General features: G+C 39.4%; 1 protein-coding gene across 2 annotated transcripts in view; it reads right to left on the bottom strand.

The window, feature by feature from the left end:
- The window catches only part of GMCL1 (germ cell-less 1, spermatogenesis associated), a 33242-nt gene that overhangs the window by 3524 nt on the left and 16454 nt on the right, over positions 1 to 13264 (bottom strand). For both annotated transcript variants that reach the window (XM_084614923.1, XM_084614924.1), the window contains exons 10-13: positions 9411 to 9480; positions 3477 to 3552; positions 1775 to 1920; positions 757 to 844 (exon numbers count right to left, since the gene is read on the bottom strand). In XM_084614923.1, coding sequence (XP_084471049.1) covers positions 757 to 844; positions 1775 to 1920; positions 3477 to 3552; positions 9411 to 9480 — 380 coding nt within the window. The remainder of the gene's footprint in view (positions 1 to 756; positions 845 to 1774; positions 1921 to 3476; positions 3553 to 9410; positions 9481 to 13264) is intronic.

Genomic DNA, 13264 nt, shown 5'->3' with positions numbered 1-13264 from the left:
CACTGGGTATGAAGAAAAAAAAAAACCAATAATGAATCCAAGGTTATATAATTCATTCCCTCTCCTTCACTACACATGACTAGCCACCCGAAAATGAATAGTTTTATCATACCTCAACTTTGCCAAAACATTCTCTACCCTGCCAAGCCTCTCCCTATCTCACTCTCTCAATCCCCTTAAATCAGCGACAAGGATCAGTCAGCGCAGGCGGTGGCCAAACCATCAGAGAGTCTCCCCAGGCAATCGCCTACCATTTAGAGGTTTCAGCAGACTGGATAAAACACAAGATCTGCATAGATTTTAATATTTAATATTAAGCTACTTGCTACTAAAATTGGAAAAACTGCGCCAATTGTATCTACAAATTTTGTTAACAGTCTAATGTTATTTTTGGCTAGCTATGAAAAGGTTCCCTCTCACTAGCTTGTTAAATCAAACCTGGTTAATTTCTCAAGTGTTAGAATTCTGGTTAACTATCATTCTTAAAGACATTAAGATAAATGGTGTGTATCTTCAGCAGCACCCTGAGAATTTCATTACAGCCACGAACGAAATCCAACTAAATATTCTGATTTAGTTCTCCCATTTAAACTAGAAATATTAACTTCCATTATGTGTGGCAGAAGCATTTTAAAATTTCATGTCTGCAACTACAAAATGTAATTGAATTATTTTTTAAAGGTCACTGATGATTTTCTCAATATTCTTGATGATTTAGACTATTACTAGATTTTAAAAAAAGACACACAAACATACCTGATCTTTCTCAAGGGTCAGGATCTGATATCCTGTGGTTCTACTGCAAATAAGTTTTCCATTGTTATCAAAAGAGGCTAGACGTAGCCTAGGGGTATAATGAAAGTTAAATTACTTGATTTAGCCTCCTGTAACTTTTTTTTTCTGAGGCTAAAGGAAGAAGTCAGCTTCATAGAATCATAGAATATCAGGGTTGGAAGGGACCCCAGAAGGTCATCTAGTCCAACCCCCTGCTCGAAGCAGGACCAATTCCCAGTTAAATCATCCCAGCCAGGGCTTTGTCAAGCCTGACCTTAAAAACCTCTAAGGAAGGAGATTCTACCACCTCCCTAGGTAACGCATTCCAGTGTTTCACCACCCTCTTAGTGAAAAAGTTTTTCCTAATATCCAATCTAAACCTCCCCCACTGCAACTTGAGACCATTACTCCTCGTTCTGTCATCTGCTACCATTGAGAACAGTCTCGAGCCATCCTCTTTGGAACCCCCTTTCAGGTAGTTGAAAGCAGCTATCAAATCCCCCCTCATTCTTCTCTTCTGCAGGCTAAACAATCCCAGCTCCCCCAGCCTCTCCTCATAACTCATGTGTTCCAGTCCCCTAATCATTTTTGTTGCCCTTCGCTGGACTCTCTCCAATTTATCCACATCCTTCTTGAAGTGTGGGGCCCAAAACTGGACACAGTACTCCAGATGAGGCCTCACCAATGTCGAATAGAGGGGAACGATCACGTCCCTCGATCTGCTCGCTATGCCCCTACTTATACATCCCAAAATGCCATTGGCCTTCTTGGCAACAAGGGCACACTGCTGACTCATATCCAGCTTCTCGTCCACTGTCACCCCTAGGTCCTTTTCCGCAGAAGCTTCTCACAGGGAGACAGGAGCACACACATTGTCATAAAGCATATTTTGTGCCAATGAAGTTGTCATCTGTTAATGAACCAATTCCAGTACGAAATCAGTTGAAATACTGACTTTAAACATATTTTTCAGTGAAATGAATGGTTAGCCATTCTTCACCTGAACGCAATGTTTCTCCGTGGTTGCAGACTGACTGATCCACTGCATGGCTGATTCAGTGTGTTTCTTTTGAAAATGATGTAGCGATTTGTATACGTGACAAGCAGATCAAAGCCAAAGTTGAATCCAGTCCATCGCCAGCAGTACTAAAGAACAGAGAAAACATGTAAGACCTATTTTATTTCAATGGGCTATACGAGTAAAAATATAGCACATTTCACTCTGAAGGATCCCAAAGCACTTCATAGCCTTACATACAAAGGCCCAAAATCTGCATCTGATCCACATATCCCAATATTTGCATGAAGTCCTACTGAAACAGTGAACTCTGCATGGGCGCAAGTGTCCGCTCAGACAGATGTGATTGAAGAATCAGGGATTACTTCACCTGCCACTGAAATGCAGCCACTTCTGGGGTGCGACACACCTATCTTACCTCACATAACAAACTTACAGACCAGTTTCTGTACACCTCATAGGAGCACTGCCAACTGGAAACAGAAGAGGTGTTTAGATAGGATAGTTACGCAATTGCCTACATTGGAATTTGGTTAGGCCACAAGCTTTAGCAGCCACCTAACCCTTACATAGAGCCATGGAATTATACACAATCAGGTTTCAATTTAAAACCACCTGTCCGTAAAAGATTTTATAATGCACCAATTGCCAGAGGATCTCTAGGCAACATAACTCCAGAGCCCTCTGGACCATGGGTTAAATATATGAAGTGATTACTTCAAACAACAGATCCTTCGGTTAAATGATTTTAGCGTGCAGTTGGGAAACACGTCCTTCACCTTTCTAATGCTCTTCCATAAGGCCTGCTATATAAGGATATAAACACGATATTCCTGTATTAAGAACTAATCTTTAGATGTTTACTACCAAATTGTGATGTAATCTTGAGCATTAATGAGTTCTATTGCAGAAGGTGACCAAAATTGGCACTGTGGGGTTCCACGTTTAATGTCAGTGATTTGCATAATATGCTCAGTTTATGGAAGTAAATATATCTTTGTCCAATTGCCAGCCCTGAAAAGTCAATCTGCAACCTGAGAGGCAAGCAAAGTTATTTCCTTGTCACGCCCCGTCACCAATGAAGTTTTCTAAAGCCAAATTAGGCCAGACACCTAGTCAACTGTATTATCTTCAAACGATCCTCTCAGGCGCACCTGGACAGCCTCAATCTCTTCAAAAGCTTTGCTCAGGTGTAAATAATCAGAATTAAACAAACAATTCTGTATAGGAAGAAATTACATACATCTTTGCAGGTGCATTGCTTCTCCAGAACAGTGTCACTTTTCAGAGCAGAACTAATATTTTACAGATGATGTTATGCACACTATATTTAAAATTGTATTTTAAAAAAATTAATGATTTCTATTACTTTGCAAAAGTCATAATTAAGCATCTCAGGAGTTTCAAACAACAACTTCATTTCCCCCCCCTCTAAAAACGCTACACATTCAGACTTTGTTTTATAGTACTATCGTGATGACTTTAGTAGTATTTTGCTAGAAACTAGAAAAGCTGACAAGCATTTAAAGAAGAAGGAGCTTTGTTTATTTGTGAAAATATCATTTCCATTAAAATCTTCCTTTTTGGTGCAGTTTCTGAAAAAAGCCACTGAAGACAAAGTTTCTGAAAATATGTAACACTTTCGAGATAGTTTTGTACAAATTAAGATATAGTTTATACATACATCACCATCCTTTGCAAGCTTCCTACCACACCTCATGCTGTTTCCTTCAAGTTCTTCTTTATTAATTTCTTGAGGCCTATGAATGTATGAAGTACACCATTTTGAGAATGATTTGACAATTTATTGTTCACTTGTAAGAAAAAGATCACAGCAGCAGCAAGAAAATGCTCTGTGGAATTTTAGCATAAGTCAGCTCCTAAATCAGAAAACAAGTCAGATTCTTATTGTATTTTTATCGGATATGCTTTTACTAAATATAAGCCTTCCAGTTCAGTTTTTTGTCTGGCTCTGGCTTCTAGCTCAGTTTTGCTTCTGAATTGAGCCAATACATGTCAGTGAGACAAAACCTGACTGAAAACCACCCAATTTAAAAAAATAACAGTTTCTTGCATTTCTCCAGCCAAATGAAAAATAAGACATTGAAAGCTTCTGCCTCAAATATTGAATGTTTTTAGTAACATACATAGATTCATAAAACAAGGTAAGTGCCCTGAGGGCACATTCAGATCAAGGAACCCTGTTACAATTCAGCTGAAATTTATAGCATTGATGGGAGTCTAACCATGTTGCTGCCTAACGGGGCTAAATGACATGATCTATTCACACGACTTTTTACCTGTACTGTAAGGAGGACAAGTGGGACAAATGGGATGCAAATGGGTTCTCTGATTTTGTTATTTTTGTAATGTAGACACACTCTGACAGTATTTACCTGCAATTCAGAAGGACTACATACAGACAGATCATCTACCAGAATAATAATTGGACCCTCCAAACTAACAGGTCGTATAAATTACTGTTGCCATCTGACTATGGGACTTCGCAGAAAAGCAGTGTAATCAAGAGCACCTAAGCATGCTAAATTACTCTTAAAAATTCAAAAGCAGTCTGAAACAGCAATCAAAATAGTAACAGGCCACTTACTGCATTTCTTGCCATTATAAACACACGCTTGTAGCTACAGCACTGAAAATATCAACTAAGTAATCTGTGGCCTTTTTCTAGATTTTATAAAGAACACTAGTCATAGAAGATTAAATACTTTATAAAGAGATTGTTAATTGGGCCAATTAAGTGGGATATAAACATAATAAAAGTCTACAAAACTGGCCATAGAATTGGCCCTCGAGCTCCTGCAGGGGACCGGGGTCTGGGACCTGCCCCACTCCACAGAGCTCCCAGAAGCAGCGACAGGTGCCCCCTCCAGTTCCTACACACAGGGGCAGCCAGGGGGCTCCGCACGCTGCCCCCATCCCAAGCGCTGCCCCTGCAGCTCCCATTGGCTGGGAACCGCAGCCAATGGGAGCTGCAGGGGCGGCGCCAGTGGACAGGGCAGCATGCAGAGCTGCCTGGCCGCATCTCCGCTGCTTGAGCTAAGTGCCACCTGAAGCCTGCACCCCTGACCCCCTCCTATGTTCCAACCCCCCGCCCCAGTCTTCATCCCCCTCCCGCCCTCCAAACCCCTCAGTCCCTGACCGGAGTACCCTCCTGTACCCTGAATTCTTCATTTCTGGCCCCACCCCAGAGCCTGCACACCCAGCTAGGGCCCTCACCCGCTCCTCAACTCCCAACTTTGTGAGCAGTCATGGGCCGCCATACAATTTCCACACCCAGATGTGGCCCTCAGGCCAAAAAGTTTGCCCACCCCTGTGATAGTCGGTCAAATATGTTACCAATTACTGGCAATGAAGACGTGCACTGTGGATACAGAATTTCATTCTTTCTGGCAGAATAGTGGTTAGTTTTCAAAATCATTAACAAATTAAGTTTCTAGTTATACATTAAGCTCTTTTTACTAGTCCCTCCAAGTAGCTACAAAAATTCAAAAAGCTTAACCATTCAACAGTTTAAACTAACCACTTAGACAGCATTACTCCTTATTTACTCCTTCACATAACTGAAGGACCAGGGGTCACCCAGTGAAATTAATAGGCAGCAGGTTTAAAACAAACAAAAGGAAGCACTTCTTCACACTACCTGTGGAACTCATTGCCAGGGGATGTTGTGAAGGCCAAAACAATAACTGGATTCAAAAAAAGAATTAGATAAGTTCCTGGAGGATAGCTCCACTGACTATTAGGCAAGATCACTGGGGATGCAACCCCATGCTCTGGGAGTCCCTAGCCTTTGACTGGCAGAATCTGGGAGTGGACAACAGGGGATGGATCATTCAGTAACTGCCCTGTTCATTCCCTCTGAAACTCCTGCAATTGGCCACTGTCAGAAGACAGTATACCAGGCAAGAAGGATCACTAGTCTGACCCAGTATGGCTGTTCTTATGTACCAAAAAGTATAACAGAATTTAATTCTGAATATTTACCCAGATAAAAAACTAAAGTGGAAAATTAAAGTAGACTAATCTGCAGCTTCTGTCATTTCCCTTGAACTACTGTAGGCACAAAGATCTATTTCAGCACACAAAACTACATTAATGCTAACATAAAAAGTAAGCCTACTTCAGGTTTACTGTAGGTAAGACATGTTTTGATGACTGGATCCAGTACTATGTGATAACAGCTCAAACGTTTCAAGAAGAGTGAAGAAAGTTCACACCCCTTTAGTTGCAAACTACTTTACTGAAGTGGGAAGGGTTGTTACTTCTGGCCTCTCAAGTATAGCAAAATGTTGAATTATGCAGCACTGCTCTAACATCCCACAAGGGCAGTAATGTGTATGAAGAGTAAAATACACTTTTAATACAAAATCATTTTCATTTCTGTAGTCTCAAAATAGCATGTGCCCCATTAATACATGCACCAGATGGGATATGAAAATAAAACTACATCACTTCATGAAGCTCTGTAGGTGACAAACAGTTTTCACATATTGTTCAATTACTGGGTTTGTGGTTTTGGTTAACTCTTCAGGAAATGTCAAATACTATAGTGTCTTATAGCTGCACCTATCAAAGAAAGAAAGAGACAGAGAGAAAGTTGAGCTGGGAGCAGGGCAACTGGCCTGGATGAAATATGGGGAAATTTCTGATCATCAAGTTATTCTTTTACTCACCCATTTGCCTTCTAACTTCCAGATACCTTCCTTCCTACATAGCAATACCTGGCATCTCTTTTCTTATTTGAAATGTTAATTAAGGACCCCAGCTGCCTCTGTCCTGGGTCCCAGGTGGATGTGTTCTGCTGACAAGCAGTGGAGCCTCTCGAGTTGCAAATCAAAATCTGGTTCTCTCTGGGATTTGTAATGTCACAGACCAAATCCCGAAATGAGGAAGTACTAAAACATAGCACCGAGGGCAGTATCTCCCTCCTACACAATCCCAGAGCAGAAAGGGATAGGAAGAAGAGATTAGCTAGTTTTACTAAAACCTGGACAAAACGCTGTTCAATAAAATTAGCTAGAGAATCACTGAAAAATCCCTGAGACATCTGATTTCCTTATACAAACCTACACAATTTTCACTGATAAAGCGAAGAAATTATATTTGCCAAATCACTCTCCAGCTCTACCCAACATTAAACAAATACAATATAAGAAAGCTATCAACAGAATAAATGAAGCAGAAAAAACTAAAATCTACATTTGTTCTGAGACGTCTGGATTCATAGACAGTAGTACTAAAGGCTTGTTGAACACAATTTTTTCTGTTACATTAAACTGCTTAATTGTTTCAAAATGTTAAGCTAACAGCTTCTCTTTTCACTTTAGTTTTGGATGTGATCAAGAAAGGTATCAAAAAGCCTTTGTTTAGCAGTACATATCAGATAGACATTAATATTAATAAAGTAAATTCTTCAACAGCAACAGCAGCACTGAAATACCCTTAAGTGAGATAAGCTTTATCTGCCTCGTTTTCACTGTCTAATATTTGACTTCATACTAAGCTCTGGCTCTGCTCCTCCTCTTTCTTGATGTCTCAAGCCTAATAACACAGCTGTAACACTCACTGTGCAATGTTTTACTAAATGCCAGATACACTACAACTCTGGCATTTTCTACCTGGAAAAATGTTCAGTTCTCGTAATACACTTTATTTAATGTAAGATTAAAGAGTAGTAAAAAAACCTCATAACTGCATACTTCATTTGCCCTTCTAAGATAATGCTGTTGCCATGAAGAGGCATCTGACAAGCAAGTTTAAAAAAACAACAACAACAAGCAGCATTCCCTAGCCTAGCTAGTACATGCACATATTTTCTAAAATGACAGATGCTGGGTTGGCAGAACTGATGCAAGAAAACCGAAGTAAAAAGGGAGACAAACGGCAGGCCACAGAACTAAGAGTGTTAGTTACCTTTATAAATAAGGTTTCAGAGTAACAGCCGTGTTAGTCTGTATTCGCAAAAAGAAAAGGAGGACTTGTGGCACCTTAGAGACTAACCAATTTATTTGAGCATGAGCTTTCGTGAGCTACAGCTCACTTCAGCAGATGCATCTGATGAAGTGAGCTGTAGCTCACGAAAGCTTATGCTCAAATAAATTGGTTAGTCTCTAAGGTGCCACAAGTACTCCTTTCCTTTATAAATAAGAACAGTTTTAGAAAGCCCTCTAATACTGAAGAGGCTACAAAGCAACATTATCCTCTCCCTTCTCCCCCTGTTTTGCCTCAGTTATCATATCTATAAAGAAATGAAATGACCTGTTCAAGGTCAGACAGCAAGTCAGTGAATAAAAGGAATAAAACACAGTTCTCCTGGCCTCCAGCCCTATAACTCCACACCCTAGACCTCAGTGAACATTACCATATAATATGCTCAGATACTGAAATGACTGTTCCAATGGCAGTTATAACATTATAAGGGACAGCGCATTAACACTTTTTAGCTTCTAATGATCAGTGTTATGCTAAACAAGCAATTTTATATCTGTTATTCTGATAAACGTACTCCATATCAAAGAACTCTCCCACTCTGAACTACAGGGAAAAGTAAAGTAATTACCATTTTGTTAGATGGTTAGCCAGAACAGGGACACTTTGATCACTCAGATTACATCCTGGATTAACCAATTTATTTTTGAGGTGGAAGGGCCATCAACTCCATGTAACTGAAAGCACCTGAATAAAATGTATTATCCCTGGGGAGCCAACATAAAACTGGGTCTGTAATGCCAATGGGGACAGGGAAACGAAGTCCAGCATTGCAAACAGCACTATAATATGGCTAGGAAAGAGACTGCACAGGAAAAGGCTAGGGACACAGTTCAAAACTCCAATATGTGGCGACACTATCACAAAACAAACAACTTGGGAGCCAATTCAGAAAAAAAGATATCTGGCTTCGATGCTATGCAAGTTCTTTACGATTCCCAACTAAAACAGCTACCACTAGTGACTTGCAAAGAAGCAACATACTATTTTCTAAATAAGAATCTAAAGATTTATTTTTGAAAATAAGAAAAATTGGAACAAAATACAAAGGAAGGACTGTAGTCACAACAGTTGACAGAAAAAAATGCTTCTCATTATACACATTTGAAGGGTGAGAGTTATCCCTCCACTATTTACCTAATTAAAGATAGTTCTACAAACTTGTTCAGCCTATACACCTTCCCTTGTCCATCCAGCCACATGGAAGGGGGAAAATAAACAGGAAGGATAAATTTAGATTCTGCATAGTTTTCATTTTTTCTTAATCCATGTTCAAAATTGATTACTATATCACTCTTTCACATCCTCAAAGCACATATGCAATACTAGTGGTGACAAATACTGACCAGTATAAAAAAACTTGGAAAATAATGTCCACCTATAAAGGCATATTAGAGAAAACAAGTTCTTACAGTCTTATTTTGCAGATGACAAAAAATTGACCAGATGAAAGTGAACAAAATAGATTGTTCCACGAAGAATTGGATGCGATTTAGGTCTAATTTTCTCATTTTGATGTAAACGCTAAACATTTATACATATCGGAGTCTATACCAGAGAAAGATTCTACTTAAAATAAGAAATAAAAGAAAACCTTTAATATACCTACCCAATATCATTGTCTTGTTCTGCTCTGAGCATGGCAAACCACTGCTGTTTGTAAACAGAGGACAGCCATTCTAAAATTTAAAAAAATATATAAATAAATGTGGAGATTTCTTTGGAGGTGGGAAAGGGGGTATTTATAGAACATTTAAAATAAGGAAATAAAATTACACTGAGATGAAAAAGTTTTGTATTCATTAATTAAATAGCCAATTCAAATCCAGTCAGTCAATTGATTATTTCACTGATATACCCATCTTTAAGACTTAACCTATTTTAAGTTGCAAATACCAATAAAATAACCCTGCTCAAAATGAAGTAACTTGTAACACTAAATGCATCTTTTGTTATCAAATCAGCACCATTCCCTCTGAAATAACCATATGACTGAACAGATTTTTTTCGCCCCCTATGCGAAAAAGAACGGTTACAAAGGGGTTGAAATGCAGTTAAACTATACCTTACTGGTATATAGCATTCTTCACACAATGCATCAAATGAGTCAAATATAGCTACACTCAAAAGGAAATGGAAGAATAATGCCTATTTCTTATATAAAGTTTTTCATCTGTACATCTCACAGCCCTTCACAATGTTCAATGTATTTATCTATATAACACCCCTGTGTGGTAGGAAAGCATGATCATCCCCATTTTACAGATGATCTGAGGCACAGAGAGGCTAAGTGACTTGCCCAAGATAACACAACAAGTCCATGGCTGAGCAGGGAATTCCCCATACCCTAAGCCAATGCCCTAACCACAGGACCAAGGATGCAACTATTGGGGAAAATTAGAGAAAACTGATAAGTGGGATTTTGTTGTAAGAGCAAGAGGAAGGTTTTACAGCTATCAGTTTTACAAGAAAAACAGGACAGTTCTAAGGCAAACATTAAAGAGACAGTTAAAAGCTCAATGGCCTAGAAGAGAGGAACCCAGTTCAATGTAGAGCGGAACCAGTTCCACTGTGAAGAGATGAGAGAAGGGGCAAAGAGGCAGGTGGGTGAAGTCAGGTGTAAGGTAAAGAAAGTCTAAGGGGAGTTGGGGGACAATTCAATGATTTAAATAGGGAGTCAACAAAGGTGGCAAAAGGAAGGGAAGAATGAAAAAAGCACTCAGGATCCCCAAAATTTTAGACACAAAGGATTTAGGACTGATAAGGGACCGATACCGACTCTACTAACTTCAATGACAAAACTCAGTCTTCAAAAGGAAGCAAGCCTGGACCCAAAAAGAATAAAAATAATCAATGGAAACTGAAAGCTATAAAAATGATTTCAGCAAAACCACAATCAAAATGAAGAAAAACTCTGGAAGAGTTCTGGAGAAAGAGAGGAGGAGGGAAAAAAGGCAATTTGGTGTCAAGGGTAATTTGGAAACAAGAGGATTTGCTTTTAAATATTTTATTCATTTTTATATTTCACTTTATTTTAATGACTTGCTTAGCACATGAAAGGCGTGAACAAGGGGAACTTTGTAAGTTAAAAATATTGTTCTGGAACTCTTGAGCAAAGTTACCAGACGAACTACAATAGCAAAATGCTTAAAACAGATTTGCATTTGTATTACAGCAAAGAAAAGATTTTATTCTAGAACTTCAGTGGCAAATGCATCACTGCCTTTTTCTCTCATTGTGCCCGGACACCTGCAGTACACAAAACAAAATTTGTAGCATATCTTTCAACCACTCAACAAAAGATTGTTTACATTAACCAGAATTTAATCTGGCACTATCTAAAAAGATTTACATTACAAAATATATTTTCTGAACTCGGAGAAGTACTCCTCAGGTACCACACAATAACTTCAAAATTTAGTGATGACATCCAATCACCAAACTTGTTCAAACACACATCACATGTATTTATCAAACCTCTTCTCAAAATGAGAAGAAAAACAACCTAGTCAGATAGTTGTTGAGTAAAAAGTATTAATGGCTTACAAATGTAAGAAATGTTCAAGTCCACAAATGTATCTTCATTCAGCATTTAAGATAAAATTTATAGACTTGGAACATGGTTAAGAAAAAAAAAACTTTTTTCATTTGGTTTTTTGAAACAGACTTCACATAAAACAATTGTCTTCACGTAACGAAACTAGAGAGTAAACGATTCACACTTATTCTCACTGTGGACCACATCCTAAGAAGTTCTCTCAAAGACTAATTCCCCTCCCATCTGCAGTCATATACACATTCGTACATCAACTTCAGCAATTGCTGGCCACAGTTTAGGAACTGCTCAGTCAAGTCACGTTAGTCAAATCATAAACAGCTTATTCTAGAAGTTCTCATCCATTTGACATCCTGCACAACCAAACCTCAGCATTAATCATTTGCCTATCACCTTTCTTACCAGACTGATAAAGGAAAGCAGGATAATCTTCTTACACAAACTGTTTTCCTTCTATTTTGCTCTCAGTGAGAAGATCAACACACACAATATGTCAAAAAACCACCCCTCAAGCAGCATATCTTGTAATGACTTCAGGAAACCGATTTCCTTCTTGTAGCAAATAGATACACAGAAGTGACTTCTAGTTCTGTGTTCAGACCACCCTTTTTCTAGAATGAACAAGAAAATGCTGAAAAGGTTTTTCTAGTACACATATCTTACTCCATGATAGGTAAGAAATATTGATGTGGACTGGTGTGGTCCATGCTTGAGCACCACTATGTTTTGTTGAAATCTTGTTCATGTATTTATAACACTTATTTTACTCAGATCCAGTTGCTGGAATTCTGTTACAGTATCTGAAATCGATCTCATTAAAATAAAAAGATTTTAAAATGAAGTTAATTTTAAATTTTCCCAAATAAAATAAAGTGAAAGGATCCTCGCCATATATTATACATCCAGGAATCAAGATACCTTGAAGTCTACATTTATAATTTGGTGTATTGTGAAAAGACGACGACTTACAGGACCACAGCATAACTGGATTTCTCCAACTTCCTCTGCACTAATCCTGACAAAGTAATGGAGGGAAGAGGAGGGTCATTAAGGCGATAGGGGTTCTGAAAGTTCTTTCAAATAAATTTCAAACAAACAAACAAGCAGTATTTATTTACTTAGCGTGTGCAGTCGTCTAGCCAAGCGATATCATCTTCAGTGGCGTGATGCAGTCCTTCTAGGCCACCGCTGAACCAAGTCAGCAGACATTCATCAACAATGTATGTCATCGTCTGTGTTGCACCGCAGCTGCACAAAGAGCCGTCACGAAGGCCCCAGTGATACTGGTTGGCTGCTCAGAGACCTTGCCCAGTCTGGAACCTGTTCAACAGGTACCTTTGGCGACAGGGCAGGTCAAAACCAGGCAGGCAAATTGTGGGGTCGGTGACGAGGGACTGGTTGGGGATTCTAACATATCTATTCCTCTCGCCAGAGGGTTTCCGCCCTAACATCTTGGCATGGCGGATGAGACCATAAGGGGCAACGTGACAGCAAACGTGCAGCTGGTGGCTTAAAAAGGTCATTGTGCAGTGGCAGGCTTGGGTTGGCACGTACTTTCTCCAGTAACTTGCCAGTCGCAATCTCTCATCTGATATGAGGAAGGACAATATTGCTCAGAACTGGAAGCCAGGGGAGTGGAGTCAGAAGCAGGGTGCCGGAGACGATACTCATTGTGACATGTAACTGCACATCCACCAGTTTGCTGTGTGACGATCGACTCCAGACTGGCGTGCAGTACTCCACCCACCGAATACAAGGTGGCAAGAGCTGACCTCCGCGAAGTTGGAGCACGACGAACCTTCCACTTTGCTAAGAAGATTGTTATGCGTCTTAACTTTAGCTGCTGTCTTCTTCAGGTGGGCATGGTAACTCAGTGTGCGGTCTAAGGTCACACCTAGATAGACCGG

This window comes from Lepidochelys olivacea, assembly GCF_965140295.1.
Source record: "Lepidochelys olivacea isolate rLepOli2 genome assembly, chromosome: 26".
Lineage (NCBI taxonomy): Eukaryota > Metazoa > Chordata > Testudines > Cheloniidae > Lepidochelys > Lepidochelys olivacea.
The sequence above is the reverse complement of the archived record's forward strand: the minus strand, read 5'-3'. Positions and strand labels throughout refer to the sequence as shown.